The 16,298-nt window shown below is 32.5% G+C and overlaps 4 protein-coding genes across 6 annotated transcripts in view; 3 read left to right on the top strand and 1 right to left on the bottom strand.

Annotated features, from left to right (window-relative positions):
• The window catches only part of LOC119645216 (proton-coupled amino acid transporter-like protein CG1139), a 19,068-nt gene extending 8,598 nt beyond the window's left edge, over positions 1 to 10,470 (top strand). For both annotated transcript variants that reach the window (XM_038045255.1, XM_038045256.1), the window contains exons 2-8: positions 6,324 to 6,556; positions 6,698 to 6,884; positions 6,965 to 7,400; positions 8,649 to 8,838; positions 8,918 to 9,093; positions 9,961 to 10,116; positions 10,193 to 10,470. In XM_038045255.1, the coding sequence (XP_037901183.1) occupies positions 6,384 to 6,556; positions 6,698 to 6,884; positions 6,965 to 7,400; positions 8,649 to 8,838; positions 8,918 to 9,093; positions 9,961 to 10,116; positions 10,193 to 10,287 (1,413 nt within the window). In that variant the 5' untranslated portion in view covers positions 6,324 to 6,383 and the 3' untranslated portion in view covers positions 10,288 to 10,470. The remainder of the gene's footprint in view (positions 1 to 6,323; positions 6,557 to 6,697; positions 6,885 to 6,964; positions 7,401 to 8,648; positions 8,839 to 8,917; positions 9,094 to 9,960; positions 10,117 to 10,192) is intronic.
• A 1,235-nt stretch (positions 10,471 to 11,705) lies between these two features.
• Positions 11,706 to 13,854, top strand: LOC119632427. Its single transcript, XM_038025319.1, has 2 exons — positions 11,706 to 13,583; positions 13,657 to 13,854. The coding sequence occupies exons 1-2, from the start codon at positions 13,293 to 13,295 to the stop codon at positions 13,843 to 13,845; spliced, it is 480 nt and encodes a 159-aa protein (XP_037881247.1). The 5' UTR covers positions 11,706 to 13,292; the 3' UTR covers positions 13,846 to 13,854.
• Positions 13,855 to 13,857: 3 nt separating this feature from the next.
• Positions 13,858 to 14,805, top strand: LOC119632428 (immediate early response 3-interacting protein 1). Of its 2 annotated transcripts, XM_038025320.1 has the most exons (4): positions 13,858 to 14,331; positions 14,402 to 14,500; positions 14,580 to 14,648; positions 14,715 to 14,805. In XM_038025320.1, the coding sequence occupies exons 1-3, from the start codon at positions 14,244 to 14,246 to the stop codon at positions 14,633 to 14,635; spliced, it is 243 nt and encodes an 80-aa protein (XP_037881248.1). In that variant the 5' UTR covers positions 13,858 to 14,243; the 3' UTR covers positions 14,636 to 14,648; positions 14,715 to 14,805. The 2 variants fall into 2 exon arrangements, with proteins under 2 accessions (XP_037881248.1, XP_037881249.1); XM_038025321.1 differs by lacking the exon at positions 14,715 to 14,805 and having other exon boundaries at positions 14,580 to 14,685.
• On the bottom strand, positions 14,498 to 15,605 carry LOC119632426 (biogenesis of lysosome-related organelles complex 1 subunit 2). The gene is made up of 2 exons (XM_038025318.1): positions 14,887 to 15,605; positions 14,498 to 14,823 (listed from the first exon to the last, which is right to left on the bottom strand). Exons 1-2 carry the CDS (start codon positions 15,247 to 15,249, stop codon positions 14,683 to 14,685), a joined length of 504 nt encoding a protein of 167 aa, XP_037881246.1. The 5' UTR covers positions 15,250 to 15,605; the 3' UTR covers positions 14,498 to 14,682.
• Positions 15,606 to 16,298: the final 693 nt, after the last annotated feature.

A 16,298-nucleotide genomic window follows, 5' to 3' on the forward strand; every position in this document is an offset into this window, starting at 1 on the left:
TTTGTGCGGATGTATGCAACACTCGGAAGAAGGAATTCAGATAGACCCATCTTTGAGTAGACCGATCGATTCAGAATCAACATTTTACTCAGTCTAAGCTTGTCTATCCGTCTGTCCGTCTGTGGATTTTGTTTTCTTTTTACGACTCTACAAATGCTATTTTTTAGTAGATAATGAACGAACACAAGTTAACAGAGAAAGAAGAGCGAAATAAACGAAGAGAAGAACGAAAAAAAATGTGAAATGGGGGGAAACGGCAAACTCGTGTCATAATCTTATATTAAACATTATAGTAAAGAATGTCAATTAGAATCAAGCAACAAAAGTTAAGTACACAAGATACACTACTTGTAGGCTTAAACTGTTAATATATATATATATATATCTTTTTTCTATGTGGTCTTCTTTTATGCGATATTTTGCTCCAGCACGAAGCTGAAAATGAGTTTTTTTTAATTTTAATTTTCACTTTGTCAACGACATGATCTATATCCTACGAGAAATGCCCAAATTTTGTAATCACTTCTCGCTCTTTATCTCGCTGTACCTCAAGTCGAACACCGCATTTCGTTACACAATATTTGTTGTGCGCTAGAGTGTTCACCTCGTAGGATGCAATAAATAATCTCATTTGTCATGTGTTGATGAAATTCATTATTGATTCCGCTGGTTATCAAGTAACGATGAATAGTTGCAAAATTGCATTTTTATTCTTAATTTCAATTTATATTTTTATATCTTGTACTTATGCAGTGACTTTTCACAGTACGCTAATTACACTCCACATCACTTGTGGTACAAGGTATATTAATTCAGTGCGGTCGTATGTAACATGCAGAAGGGCTTAAGATGGATCCACGTTTTATCATACCGATCAATTCAGATAATGATTCTGAAACCTGTCTATCCGTCTGTCCGTCTGTCCGTCTGTCCGTCTTGTATGCCAAAGGCTTTGTAAAACAAACTGGAAGCCACGGGGGTCAGGAGGCTCGGCTCACAAAGCCACGTATGCCTGCGGGTGTATGATGGACTTTGTTCTTAAGTCGTAACAAATAAATAAATTAATTATACTATTAATGTAAAAAGGAATTGACGGACGGCTTTCCCTTTGGCCGATTGATAGAAGATGTCTGGTAAATTAATTAATACATGCAAAAATGGAAAAGGGATATGACGAATAAGTTTTCCCCTTTTACCTATTTTTACTTTTGAACACATGTCACGGATGCCTACGGGTAATGGTGGTAATTGATCAACAAGCACAGTGGAAGCCTTATGGCGGAAGCAGTCAGTTGATCAATTTGTGAGTCCTGACTGCTTGGGTGCGGCCCTTCGGGGAGAAACTCGTGGTGGTTGTGTTTGGCGAGTTCCTAGCTAAAATGGAACAATTTGAGTGCAGCTAGGCCTCACCATTGACCAGAGTGGGGTTTATTGTTTCATACACAATAAACCGTTCTGGACTCTGGTGCTGTTTAGGGCCCTACTCTATGGGGATTGTCTAACTCCCCAGGGGGCGTAGTACGCTTAAAGTGGCTTGGGTCACCGTAGGGTTAAGCCTTTCAGGCAGGAACCCACGTTAAACCCTTGCCACAATTCTGTCCGTCTAATATATGTTCATGCATTTTTGTGCGTGAGCCGTTGGTTGCAATTTTCGAGATATTTTGATGAAATTTAATACGCTGACGTACTTTTGCACAACGGCGAACGCTATTGAAAATGATTCGAATCAATCAAAAATTGCGACCTATAACTTGAACAAAAATTTACATGGACAGACAATAGACAGACAGATAGGCTTAGATCAGTTCAGATTACGATTCTGAATCAATCGGTCTAATAAAACTCGGCCCATTTTGTCCGCACTATCTGAATATATCCTCCACCGCAAGCGGTGTAGGGCATAATAATACCTCTAATAAATCTTAGCAAATCACATTCATTGTTGTTGCTGTTTTTTTTTTTTGTTTTTTTTTTTTTTTTTGCTTTGTTCTATGTAGATTTATCTTACTAAGTGCACGTTTATTGTCCAAACTATTGATTAGAGCGGCAATGAATAAATAAATAGACGACAAATAATTATTTGTTTTCGATTACAGCAAAATTGTTGTAAGAGAATAACATATTGTTTAGCGATTACCGCAATGATGTTATTTATCTGAAATTTGTTTACAATGTTTAAGAAATCAAATGAATTATCTTAATTTAATCATTCCGATGAAATTTTATAATGCGCTTTATATACAAAGTCGACATTGCCGCTTCAGTGATCTGCGGTATGAAGAGCGAAGAAAAAATCAATTTTAGTTACATTATCGATAAACGGCGATACGTTTGCATACGCATGAACTACTACATGCACGATATCGCGGTTACTAAGCGTAATAGCACAGATAGTGCTAAGATCATCCTGAAATTGTAGTTAAATGACTATGGGATTTTTCTTCTTCATTTTAAAATTAGGCAAAAAATATTTTAAATTGAAAAGAGCCCTTCCTAATAACAAAGAATTTATTTGTAAGTTGGATTAGGGTGTAAATGGGATGAGAATTTTCTACCAAACAATATAAGGCACAAAATATAGACAAATTGACATTTTGTCTAAAAAATATTAAGCCTAATAGTAAATAAAGTGAATTTGTCTCGAAATATTTTCTTTACTGTTATTACCGAATATTTCATCGATTCATAAAAATTGGAAAAAGGAAGACCCATGTTCATCGCTTTTAGGATGTTCTATCCGATCAAAGATAAAGCTATGTCAGGGCGAGGTTTTATTGAACCGCAGCCCGAAGAGCCTAATGGCTTTTACTCCACAAAAGAAAAAGATTATTCACGAGCTTGGTCAATCTCAGCGCAATGCCCTTCCTATGGGTTGTCATGTAGATTCACTTGAATCCATTTAAAAGCAAATCCTGCTCTTTGCCCTTAGGAATTTGGATTTAGTATCCGCTTGTCCTCAAAAAAGATTGATTGCTTTCGTTAGCCTTACTGTCACTTGAGAGGAGGCGGATTTATCCTTGACGTTTCCTTCTTAATGAACTTAATAAATGGTGCCATTGTCTCGCCAACATTACTTGATGCGATAAACTTCAATATCTCGAACCGTTTCTCTAAGGACTTTCTTTTTTATTAAAACTCAGGCAGTGTAGATATAATTACGAGCTTTTCAATCCGTTTACTCTCCTTGGCAAAAGTCTAAATGATCCTCAATATTGAATTGTTTAAATTCTATCAGATTAACCGATGTTGACACGAGCGCTTTGCGTAATCTTGATATCTTCGTATATTGTACGAAAATTAAACTGACTTTGTTACGCTTATGCATACTTGCAACGGCTTAGTGGTTTACTCTCAACTCGGACATGTACTAAGTGCGAGTGCACTTCTGTGCTAGATTTGTATATGCTTTGTTTATTTATATATCAATATTTTTTCCTTTTATTTTGTTCTTTACTTCGCTTAACTATGCTTTAACATAGTTATTAATAATATTTAACATAAGATTTATTGCTAAGCGTCAATTGAATTCGGCTGTTGATTTATTTTCGATGAAAATCATTTATAAATAAATAAATGAACTATGTAATATTAAAATACAACTTTTCTTCTTCTCTACAACACCGAAAACTAAAAAAAAAAAATTAAACTTAAAGAGTACTGTCGTGTATGAATGATAAACAGAAAAATAGATACACGTGCTTGCAACAAATGACAATGACACTGTCAACTAATAAATAAAAAAATAAATTTTTTTTTGTAAACACACAGCAAGAAAACATTGTGGCCGCGCATTGCCATACAAACATACTTTTAAAACCATTAGGGCCAATAGTCTGCCGGGTATTTTCCACTTGTCAGAGCTTCAACGTTAATGTCGATGCCAAAAAAAAAAATAAAAAATAAAAAATAAAAAAAAAATAAAAAAAACCAGAAAACGCTATCGAAAAGATAAACCTACATCTATGATATATGCAGGCTTGCATACCTCTACATGTGTCCACATACATAACAAATAAATTTTAGTGCATTTTGTTATTTCATTTCATATGAAAAATTTCATTTTAAATTTAACTTTAAGTTTAAATAAAAACAAGTAAAGAAACGATATTTGCGTTTTCAAAACGAATCTTGAGTGCCCATCGTTCAGTATGAAAATGCATAGGTCAATACGATTGCATATATTAGGTCTAATAATATCTGGAGCTTTAGTTGGCTCTAATGGCCAATAGGTACAATTATGAATAAAATGAATTTAATGAATATATTAATTTTGATATTATTTTATTATGTTCCTTTGATTATATATATATATACATATATATATATATATATATATATATATGCATATATATGTATAAGTATGTGTACACATAAGCATATGTGTATAATATATAAATTTTTTTCTCTTTTTTTCCTTCTTTCTGCATAACTTACAGTTATATACTTATGGTGCAATAAATTCGTGCGGACAATTGTAACCCCATGAAGAAGGCCTTGAGATAGGCTCACCTTTTATTATACCTAACAAATTAGAATCAGTTTTTGAATCGATCGCAGCTTGTCTGTCAGTACGTCCATCCCATATCTCTTCATGTATTATCGTATTCAACATGCACGTCGCCATTTTCGAGATATTACGATGAAATTTGGTACACTAGCGAGTTTCATATAACGCTTTATTTGGATAAGCCGCCATAAGAAAAAAAATAGTGTAATTTTTAGAATTCCAGAACACACATCACTTAGCAATAAAATCTCGGCCTTCGTAATTAATATGAATTTTTTTGGTTCGGATGGCGCAATATTTTCAATCTCTCGCCTAGTTTCCAAATACTCTTTGATGAAAATTCATTTATGATAATGATTTCACATAATAATTAACCCAATCATATAAGGGTTCTAATGAAATATAAAGTTTTTCTTGACATAGGAAAAAAAAAAGAACGAATTCTTTATATTTGATGGTAAAAATTATCTTTAGTAAATTAAATATAGGGAATTTGGTTCAAATAAACCTATTTTTAGGAGGGCAACAAACATATATATATGCAGGGGCTCGCATCGTAGCCAGCTCAGCCAATTTGTGATGTCCTATGAGAGAATGGCTTATATATGCATAACTGGGAAATAAAAATAAAACCTTTAACAGTTAAAATGAATTTTCTAAATTTAGATCACGTTGACGTCATCGGACATCCATTAATATGAAAGGTTTTATAAAAAATGATGCATATCTAATTTTTGATTCATTATTAATTAAACAAAATGGTGTAGGGTATCTAATGGTCGGCCTTGACCAGCTAAAACATTCTTATTTGTTTTCATAATACGCTTAACATTAAGTAATGACGGTATACTAGTTTGCTCATATCATTTATAACAACAAAAATACATAACACAAATCTTATGAGGCATGAAAGATATCAAGATCATGATAAAGATAAAATTTGGCAGACCTTTTAGACAGTCCAGTTTGTCCTCTACGCCCATTCTCTAGGTTTGCAAAAATTCAAAGAAAACATTTGACATTAATTGACGGACCGATGTCAAGTTTAAAAGTAGATATGATCTACCAGGAGACGTGCTGTGCACACTAAGCCCAATTTCTTTATCGATAAATTATAAATTATGACAGATATCCATTCAAAAATTTGATAGAAATTCATACCATGATCAAGTAAATAACCGTTGAACGATTGTTTTAAACTGACGGCGGACAGTCATTCAATATTCATTCTTATAATAAAAAAAAAAAAAAATGACTTCAATTTGAGACTGCGTACACACCTAGTTGATATCCTGAGATGTTTCATATACAAACCTGTAACCTTGATCATGATTGAGCCGATAAATGGGCCGATCGCGATATGATTAAGTCCAATAAAACTCAGTATTTTAAGATACAAAAAATAGGATAAAGTAAATAAATCCGTAACGTTCTGATAAACGGTATAAATAAATTTCACAATAACTCTCTTGCAAATAGACATTATTACCTCAAAAATATTTACACTAGACCCTAATTTTACGTAGATAATTGTAAATTGTAATAAACCTATATAGTTTGTGTGCTTGATGAGGAAATTCTTTTGCTGGCAAAGAGTAAGATGTATTTACTCATCTCTATTGACGTAAAAGTCCGCGGTGCATTTTCTATATGCCGATGTACTCGATGTATATATATATATATATATATATATATATTTTTGAGGAAAAAAAAAAAATAAAAAAAAAAAAAAAAAAAAAAAAAATACATTTATAATATATTTTAGTTAATTTTACTAATGAAAAATCATCGTCTTCTTTACATGTTATTTATCAAGAGTAAATATTCCCTTGAACAAACTCGTGTTGCATTGACGTGAGTTCTATTTGATATAATAATGTCTAAAAATGGTCACAATAATCCGGCATTTGTGAATGATGTTACGGATAAACCGCTAAAAAAATATTCCCTGGAATTGAGTGAGAAAGGCGAAAAGTATGTGGCAGCTCTTAAAGATGTCGACGCTGATTACAATCCGTACGAGAATCGCCAAGTTGAACATCCCACCACGTAGGTTATGAAATAAAAAAAATTTTGTATATATATATTTTTTTTTTTTGCTTTTATTCTTTTTCATTGTTCGCTATAAGGAAGTGTATGTGTGTGTGTGTGTGTGATTGATAATACGTTTCGTTTTTAATTAATTTATAGCAACTCAGAGACATTATTTCATTTACTGAAGGGTTCGTTGGGCACTGGCATCTTGGCGATGCCAAATGCCTTTAAAAATGCCGGCTATATAACGGGTTCGTTTGGTACCATAATTATAGGTCTAATCTGCACCTATTGCATACATCAGCTTATTAAGGCCGAATATGAATTATGCCGCCGAAAAAAGGTAACATCGTGTTCTTCTCAGTTTCCTTTATATTTAATAATAATAATAATAATAATAATGATTCATTTTATTCCGTTTAGATACCGAGCATGAATTATCCAGCTGTTGCAGAAACTGCCATGTTGGAGGGTCCTACGATATTTCAAAAGTGTTCGCCCATTATTGGCCATTTAGTTAATACATTTCTATTAATTTATCAATTAGGTACTTGTTGCGTTTATGTGGTCTTCGTTTCATCAAATATTAAATCGGTGGCCGATTATTATCTTGAAACACCGGTCGATGTCCGCCTATGCATGTTAATAATTTTGTTACCATTGATTCTAATCAATTGGGTGCGCAATTTAAAATATCTGGCTCCATTCTCAACATTGGCCAATGCTATAACCATGGTCTCATTCGGCATTATCTGTTATTACATCTTCCGCGAACCGGTTACAACTGAAGGAAAAGACGATTTCGCCCCACTCAATGGTTTCCCATTATTTTTTGGTACAGTGCTTTTTGCCTTAGAAGGTAAGTTCTCTTCTATTCTCAGCGTTCTCAGCGCTAAATTTTTCTGTTACTTCTAGATAAGAATTGAAATTAATTACCCGGTTTTTAAAAATTCCGCATAAGCTTTTAACGGAAATTTCTCAAATTTCAATACCCACCTCTTAGGAGATATATTAGGTTAATGAAATATTTCGGACTCATGTCGATTATATCGCGTACTATATGCATATTCTTAACCATTCTTAATGACTTGACTTGATTTTATCCATCCGTCCGTGTGTCTTTCATTTAAAATCTGGATAATGTCTTTACAATGTCGTGTAGAAAATCAAGATTAGTTGTAAACATGTTTCATATCAATCCCGTTAGGATAATATCAACAATTCTACATACATCTACAATATGTTCCAGATTTACGTATAAGTAAGATATGTATGTTATAATAAACCATTTACACTTCACACTGATTACACCGTCGTGTAATACTTTTTAATCGATAAATTGCCAAAGAGCAATTGCGATGAATATAAAACGTACGAATATAAAGCCGGCCGCCGTGGAGTCTTTTATACCCATCATCAATAATATATCGACCTGATATGGTCTCTCGAACTTCTTTCTGGACTTTCTTGCTGTTGGCCAACGCGTCGATAAAAGCAGAAAATTTTCATATGATAGAGTGTTAAGAAGGCCCCAGTTTTGTTCAGATACCCATACCCATAGAATATAAATGCAAATCTTTATCGTTGTATCTGTTGCGACTTACAAGTAACGTGGAAACAAGGACATTTTTTGTTTTACTTTGATTCAATTTCAATGCCAGTCTGTGTGCAAGAACTTCCAATGTTTCGACAAAATTCGAAATCGATGGCTTCATTTTTGCGGCCAACAGAATGCTTACAATAGACATTTCTCAGACGGACAGACGGACATTCTCAAATCGATTTAAAATTTAATGCGGATCAAGAATATATATATGTTTTGTGGACGTTGCCAACGTTTTGGCAAAATGAAATCTTCGGTGATAGGTATAACAACTCAAAAAACATTTGTTAGCTCTTTGCGCATTCCGTAAGGGCTCGCAGAACTGAAAACTGATTTGGATTAGAGATCAGAAAAAAATTCGTTTTTCATAAACGTAGCAGAGTTTAATTTCAGAGAAAAACGGTTCAATAGCAAAAAAGAAGAAATTTGTGTCCCTCTCTCCCCTCTCCACTAATCGATATCAAGTATTATTTTAATCGTGGCATTGTATGCATATCATTACAGCGATTGGTGTTATATTACCATTGGAAAATGAAATGAAAACACCGAAGCATTTTGGAGGCTCATGTGGTGTACTTAACGTAGCCATGACTTTAATTGTGTTCCTTTATGTTGGCATGGGTCTATTCGGTTATTTATATTATGGTCATGAAATCGAAGGTTCTATAACGCTCAATCTGCCAAGCAAGGATGTGTGAGTGATTAAAAAATTTTCAATTAAACAAAAAAAAGAAAATATAAATAAATAAATAAATTAAATTAAATTATTTTAGTTTGGCTCAATGTGTTAAGGGCATGCTAGCGTTCGCCATATTCATAACGCACGGTCTGGCATGCTATGTGGCCATTGATATCACTTGGAATGATTATGTTGCACAAAAATTGGGACCACAGCGTAAAAAACTATTTTGGGAATATGCCGTACGTACCGGATTAGTGCTAGTGACATGTAAGTAAGACGAGAGGCAGTCAAAAACCTTATTCTCCTTATCAATGCGTATACGTTTAGTTCACTCATTCAATTCATGACACACAAGATTAACTAAGCATCTCTTTACTGTTGCGCTCAATAATAGTATTGGATCAATAGTTTCGTTCATTTTAAAATAGCCAGTTCCCCTAATGGCCCACAAAATGTTTGAACAAAATCAGAAGAATACCAAAGAACTTTATTCAATTCTCTTGAAAGGTTTATTATTAAACGAAAGACGTGCACGCGAATGTGTGACGCTGATCATGCCAAACGGAAAGGTAATAAAAATAAGGAGACGCGGAAAGTTAAGAAACTAATATTGATTTTTATGGCCGCACAAAAGGACTCATCCGCGTCTCTATTTCTAAAGCCAAGGTCATGGCCCACCCGATATAATGCGCTTGATACAGTTATTCATATAGAGGGCTTTTAAAAGGAAGGCGTTGTAATCCGATTCGAATCGGTTTCAATAGCATTCATCCGTGAACCGAAACATATATTTCAACAGAATATATGGACATATGGACAGACAGAAAATGATTTTCCATCGATCAGCATAATAACAGACGGACGAATGGACAGACAAGCATAGATATAATGAAAGATGGATCTATCGCAACTCGTTGTGCGTATTGCATGCATCCATGCAACCTTAATGCACTTCTGTAGCGCAAGTGGGTTGAAAGTGAAAGTGAACTAATGCTGTTATTTCACATTTCTACACATCTCCTATTAAGAGGAAACATCAGAGTTTAATTTTTTCGTTTTTTATTGTTTAAATTATATGTTACTTCTTCTTCTTCTTCTTTTTCGAAATAAATCTATGCATTTTTTTTATTACAGTCTTGCTAGCGGTTGCTATACCAAATTTAGAATTATTTATATCGTTATTTGGTGCGTTATGTTTATCAGCCTTGGGTTTAGCTTTCCCAGCTCTAATACAAATCAGTACACATTGGTATACCACTAAGGGTATTGCCAAAGCTTGGTTATTGTCAAGTATGTTATGTCTTCAATTCAATTTAATTAAATTTTTCATTTAAATAAATTTTCAATTTTTTTACATTATCACTAGGTAACTTTGTCCTTATTGTTGTTGGGATACTTGGTTTGGTTATCGGTACATACACTTCGCTGGCCGAAATTATAGCCACTTTCACCGATGATTAGATTATTTGTTCATTTCTAATCAATTTTTGTTTTTTTCTTTTTTTTATTTCTCATTTATTTCAATTTCTTTACATTCCATGAGTAAAAGACACAAGTACACTTACGTCTACACACATTACATAATTAAAAGTAAAAAATATTTACCCATTAATTTGTTGATGATGATTCTGTATAGTTGTTAAACGAAAAATTTAAAAAAAAAAATAAAAAAAAACATTTAAAAAAAAAAAAAATAAATTAAAAAGTAAAAATAAAACAAAAACTTTATGTAAATCATTTAAAAATTCTGTTAAATATTTTTGTAGAAAAATTTTTTAATAAAAATAACCAACAAACACATTGTGATATATTTTAAAATTGTGATAAATATATGAGCATACATACACAAACAAGAATATATAACACACATATTAGTACATATAGATTTTAAATAGATCATAAAAATTCTGTTAAAGTTCTTCTTAAACAAAAAAAAAAAACAAAAAAAAAAAAAAAAAAAATGCTGTTTTAAAAATGTGTGTGTTTGGGCGTCATCTCGTGTTGTTTTTTTTTTTTTGGTTTTCTCATTTTTTTTTAAAATTTAATTTTTTTTTATTTTTTTTTTTTTTTTTTTTTTTTTTTTCAGTTCTATCATTACTTAAAGTACAGTTTATATGGGCATTTTATTAATGCTAAGTGTTTTTGTTAATGTATTGCCATCTGATTATTACTACTACTACTAGTACTACTACTACTACCATTATCATTACTCTTATTATTATTATTATTATTATTATTATTATTATTATTATTATTATTATTACATTATTGTTATTTATGTACTAGCGAGTGTATAAATTTTTAGTTATGTTTATATATGAAAAATTTTTAATTTATTATATAATAAAAAAGTTATAAGAATAAATATTTGTGTAAATAAATATTTAACACAAAATAGCAAAATATTTCACACAAGCAAAGGCCACGTTTCTTCTCTCGTTCGCGCGTCATTGAAATTCTCTTTTGTCTATGATCACTCTGTAAAGTCTTGATCGAATCGACTATAACTTTCTAGATTGAATAGGAGCCCTTTTATTATATTAATATCGCATCGAACTTATATTGATTGTCCTTTGAACTCAATATCGAAAGACGTTGCCGCTAACTTTCGAGATCCTTTGGCAAGTCTCTAAAAGAGGACTCCCCAAGAGAGAATTGACCTCATTTTTTAATACTTGAGGTAATTTCATAAGAGCTATGGACGTTTAACGAATGCTTCACGATACAGGAGCAAGGTGCTCATTTGAATGATCTTTAGTTCCTTCTATGCTTCTATATTCTTTCTATAGAAGATATCATTTTTGTGTTCTATAATAAAAATAAGAATTGTGTTAGACGATGTGGTATAGGGTATTTAATGGTCGACCTTGCCCGACTACATTTTCGTTTTTTTTCTTTTATTTAATTATTCTCCTCATTAAACTTTAATTGCTGTAATTTTTACAATAACACTCATAGCTTGGACGACGTCCAACCTATAGATCGAGATGTTCCAAATATTACTGCAATTGTTACTTTTAATCAAAATTACAAAAAAAATGATGAAACTTTCATCATAAAATACTAAAAATTAAATTTTTTTATCCTCATAGCTCACTTACTTTTCATACGAATAGTTAAGCGGGAGCGAATTCAAAAAATTAATTAATTAATCGATCCAAATGTCTCTTTTCAATTCAGTAAACCGCAATTGTATTACTCAGTGATTTTTTTCGGAAAATTTTAAAAATTTGATATATCATATCATAAGACTTCTTCGAATTAATCGTATTCTTATCTTGGAAAGAATCGAGGTACAAGCTCGCGTCAAAATATATCTCCTAAAATTGCGACCTATGGGTCGAATGCAAAAACACATGAACAGAAACCTGTCAGCGACATAGACAAGTGATTCTAAGTCTATCGGCATATCGGTATATGTCAGTACATAAGTCCGCACAAAGCATACCAAAAAAATACTTTCGCGTCGCGTAACATTTCTTATTGCCAACGAGATAGGTTACTTGAAGCTAAACGTCCTTTGACAACACAGGCTTGAAGACTGTTATCGCTGCATTCACGCCATGTTCATGTGTCAATTAACTACAGATTTTAGCCGAGTGAATAAAAATCTCGATTACAAAAGTCAGTGTTCGCGGGTTTAAATGCGATAAGATTTTGTTCGGTCGTAGTTGTAGTAAGTGCTCAGTCAGTAACAGCATAACACTTATCGTTTGGATACACATCCCCATGTGATTCCTGTCACGTGTATTACACGAACAGATGACATCCTCTGAGTGATTGGTTATTTATAAAAAAAATAAATAAATAAATAAATAAATAAACAAAAAAACCTTAGATTAAAGAAATTTTATAAGTGCACACAGTAAACCTTTTGGATCTAATGCAATTATTTACCAGGGCCGCAAAAAACCGCCTTCCAAAACAGGTCGCGACCATTTTACTTATTAAATATATTTTTAATTCAATGGATAACAAAGATTCCCTCCAAGGGGAACTCAATCTGGCGCAATCTCCAGAAACAGGCAGTTCGTTAGATGGGCATATATAATACCTATTTATACTGCTTAAAGAGGCGTAATGCAAGCATTAGTCACGTCTAATACAACCATTCAAGTACATAAAGATACATAAATAATATGCTCCAGTGTTTCAATAATGAACCTGAAAATCATATTTATTCGAAGTGTTTTAAGTTAATTCTAACTTGTTTAAACTAGTTGTTGGACAAGTCTCCAAACTTTTCCATCTGTAATATCAATGACGTAAAAATAAAAACTTAGTTGACGGATTCCATTTTCATTTTATAAATTTCCATTTTTTGTCCACATTTCTTGTTCAAAATCCTTTACATGCAATAGATAAAATTATTTGTTCAAAATTTTATTTTTTTTTTCAATTTTTCTCAAAGCAATAAAAAAAAAAGAAAACAATACAAAATACATAAATAATAAATTGATTTCGTCATGGCAGAAGGCGGCAATAGTAGTGAAATTGGACAATTAGATAAAGATTTCCAGGAACTTGCGAAAAAATTGGAAACTGATTTTCTGCCCAATCTCAGTTATCGGGAGAAATTGCTAGCAACAGAATGGCTCGTGAAATTGCGTAACACAAAGGGCGATATTGCAGAACTCAAGCTACGAAATCGGTTTACTAAACATTTCCTTGAGACGCCTAAAGTTTTTTCCGGAGCGAAATTCAAAGATTTGCCAGCGAATTTTCAGGATTCTTTAGAGGAATTAAGACAACTGCTGGTAAGATATATATTGCATAATAAAAAAGGCAATACAAACAAATAAAAATTTCTTCTCTTAATTGTTTTTTTAGCCTAAAACTCCAGATGAAGCTTTAAACCCTACAAAGGAAGAGAAACTCTCCTATATATCTCAATTGTTTGCCAATCTACCGGACAGAGGTCAGTTTCTAGCATCGCTACCAGTGCCAAGAGCGGGTTCATTCTATATACTACTTACCTCACCAATACAGGAAACCAACAACGAAGAAAAAAAGGACTAACCAGTCACAAGTCTAATAAAAATAATTTTTATGGAATTTTTCTTAATTGTCAACAAAAGTCGTACATATCAAATTAAAAGTAATTGAACTATTTTAAGCCCCATTAGTTTCTATGTCAGTTTGCTTTCATTATTTCAAAATCAAAAGAAGTACATTTGAGATACTCAATTCGAGCTGCTATACTATGCTACTGCAATAGCATCCTAATAAATGGCAATGCTACATGTAGCAGTATGTCATTATAATTTTGCTACTAGTACGTTTTAGGCACTGTTTGTAAAGTCTGGCAACTTTCTCAGGCAATCTTTTAACAGGAGACAGACGTGTCGTCATTATTTATAAATTGCAGAAGAAAATTTATTCTTTTTTTAAAACTGTTTAGTAAATGAAATTTGAACATGCTAACTTTATGGTCATTGATAGAAGCTTCCTTATTATGCTTGAACGCTGTCTGTGTGCTGCATGAGGAGAGATTCTTGGCTAAAGGTAAGCAGACATGACTAAATCTTATCGTACGTCAGCCTAAGGGATATGTATAAATATTTATACTTTGCAGTTGGATGGGGTTATCAACAAATGCAACAAGATTTTGGACAACCCACAGCTAAAGCGCAAGCACTAAATTTGATCAGATCTATACGAACTGTAGCTAAAAGTAAGAAAAGTATTTAATATTTGCAAAAGCGGTGAACACTTCACATAAACACTTTTTTTGTTTTCTCTTTCTTAAACAGTTCCTTTGATATTTCTTAATATGGTGGCGATAGTATTTAAATTAATATTAGGCTAGCACGTATACCTTGGTAATGATTTTATGAATAAATTGTTTTTACAAAATTATGGCATGCTGGTCTTTCTTTGTAATACAGATTTTACACGATTTTCCAAAGCTATCGAATACGCATCAAGTTTATAAGCAGCCGCTTCCAATTTGTCAACCGTATCGGAAATTTCGTCAATTTGTTGCATTAGTGGCACCTAAAGTAAAAAGGCCGCCAAATGAATTTAACTTAACCTACTATTAATAAGATTTAATCATACCAATGCCTGAAATTTGTTACTTAAATCGATTGTGGAAATGCTTAAATTTTCGGCAATTTGCCTCATATCAGAGTATTTGGCTGCCGTCACTTTATTCATATCTTCCAAAAGTTTATAATCCTCTATGGGTGCATTTAATTCGTTACTGATATATTCCTCGGTTTTACGAAACATCTTCGTAGCCAATTTACTAAGATTTGGATCGTGAGGATCTAACGCTTCAAAGCTAGACGTGCTTGTAGATAACGTCGGTCCGCGAATTGGTGAATCTAACAAAACATTATGTTGTTGCAAGTGCTGCTGTTCCTTTGATTGTTGATTGTTTTTGTTATTATGAGTTTCTGTACTTTCATTAGAAGCCATTTTGTAAATTTTTGTAATATTCTTAGTTAATGACAAATTTATTTTGGTTTCGGATCTCAGTCACAGACCTTGGAGACTGATCAATCTCCTTAATTGATAAAGTTTGTTGGGATTATTACCATCTGGTTTTTCACCTTTTATTTATCGATTACTACTGGTTATGTGTATATAGCAAAAGCTCAATAAGAATAATGGCAGCAGCATTACCATATTAAAAAACAAATTGCACTGAAGACTTGATTTATTTTCTTTTTTTATTTTATATTTATACACTTTTGTTCTCAAAGAAAAAAAAGAATACAGTCCGAGAGTGAAGAGTTTGTATCCAGAGCACTTGTTATGTATCTTTTAGTTAACTAACTCTAATTTGGAAGGGGTATTTTGAGAACAATTTGGTTGAGTGTTAAATACGGTATTCGTCATTCGAATTTTAGTTCAAAAAAAATAATTGTCAAATTTGACATATATTTGCTTACAATGATAAAATGAATAACAAAACCATACAAACACAAATTAAAAACCGAACTCTTAAATAGTCGTTTATAGTTTGGCTTCCTAGTTATAGATGGCGAGTTGATCTCCTGGAGTCTATTTAATTCGACTTGGACTTGGGATCCTGCGATATCTCTGGCACCATAGAACAACGGATTGAAGCTTATTAATTAACCTATCCTTGAGAAAAGACCAGAAATGTTGAGTGCAACCTTCGTAAATAAAAAGAGAAATTTATGCGTCTACATTATTAGAGCAGTACCATTCACGTTCCCACTAGGGTCTCAAGATATTTTGTTGTCTTACAGCTACCGCAATCCCGAACTAATTATTACTTGTTCAATCCATTTCGGGCAATGCATTTCGCGTCCAACTAATCAATATACATAAATAAAAGTTAACTTTTTGTAACAAGAACTTACTCGGCCCGATTTTTCTTAAAATGTATTTAAAAAAGTCTCTTTTTACATGTGTCTACGAAAATATATATTTTAACATTTTATTTATCTTTTCTTTTGCTTTTTTGAGTAAAATGGATTATCCCTTAGGCCTATTGG

This window comes from Glossina fuscipes, unplaced genomic scaffold, assembly GCF_014805625.2.
Source record: "Glossina fuscipes isolate IAEA_lab_2018 unplaced genomic scaffold, Yale_Gfus_2 1, whole genome shotgun sequence".
Lineage (NCBI taxonomy): Eukaryota > Metazoa > Arthropoda > Insecta > Diptera > Glossinidae > Glossina > Glossina fuscipes.

Excerpts from the sequence above, each read along its gene's own strand:
- LOC119632427 (XM_038025319.1), top strand. The coding sequence starts at position 13,293 with ATGGCAGAAGGCGGCAATAGTAGTGAAATTGGACAATTAGATAAAGAT. Across the intron at positions 13,584-13,656 it reads AGGAATTAAGACAACTGCTG|CCTAAAACTCCAGATGAAGC; the intron begins GTAAGATATATA and ends TTGTTTTTTTAG.
- LOC119632426 (XM_038025318.1), bottom strand. The coding sequence starts at position 15,249 with ATGGCTTCTAATGAAAGTACAGAAACTCATAATAACAAAAACAATCAA. Across the intron at positions 14,824-14,886 it reads GTAACAAATTTCAGGCATTG|GTGCCACTAATGCAACAAAT; the intron begins GTATGATTAAAT and ends TTTTTACTTTAG.
- LOC119632428 (XM_038025320.1), top strand. The coding sequence starts at position 14,244 with ATGCTAACTTTATGGTCATTGATAGAAGCTTCCTTATTATGCTTGAAC. Across the intron at positions 14,332-14,401 it reads GGAGAGATTCTTGGCTAAAG|TTGGATGGGGTTATCAACAA; the intron begins GTAAGCAGACAT and ends TATACTTTGCAG. Across the intron at positions 14,501-14,579 it reads TATACGAACTGTAGCTAAAA|TTCCTTTGATATTTCTTAAT; the intron begins GTAAGAAAAGTA and ends TTTCTTAAACAG.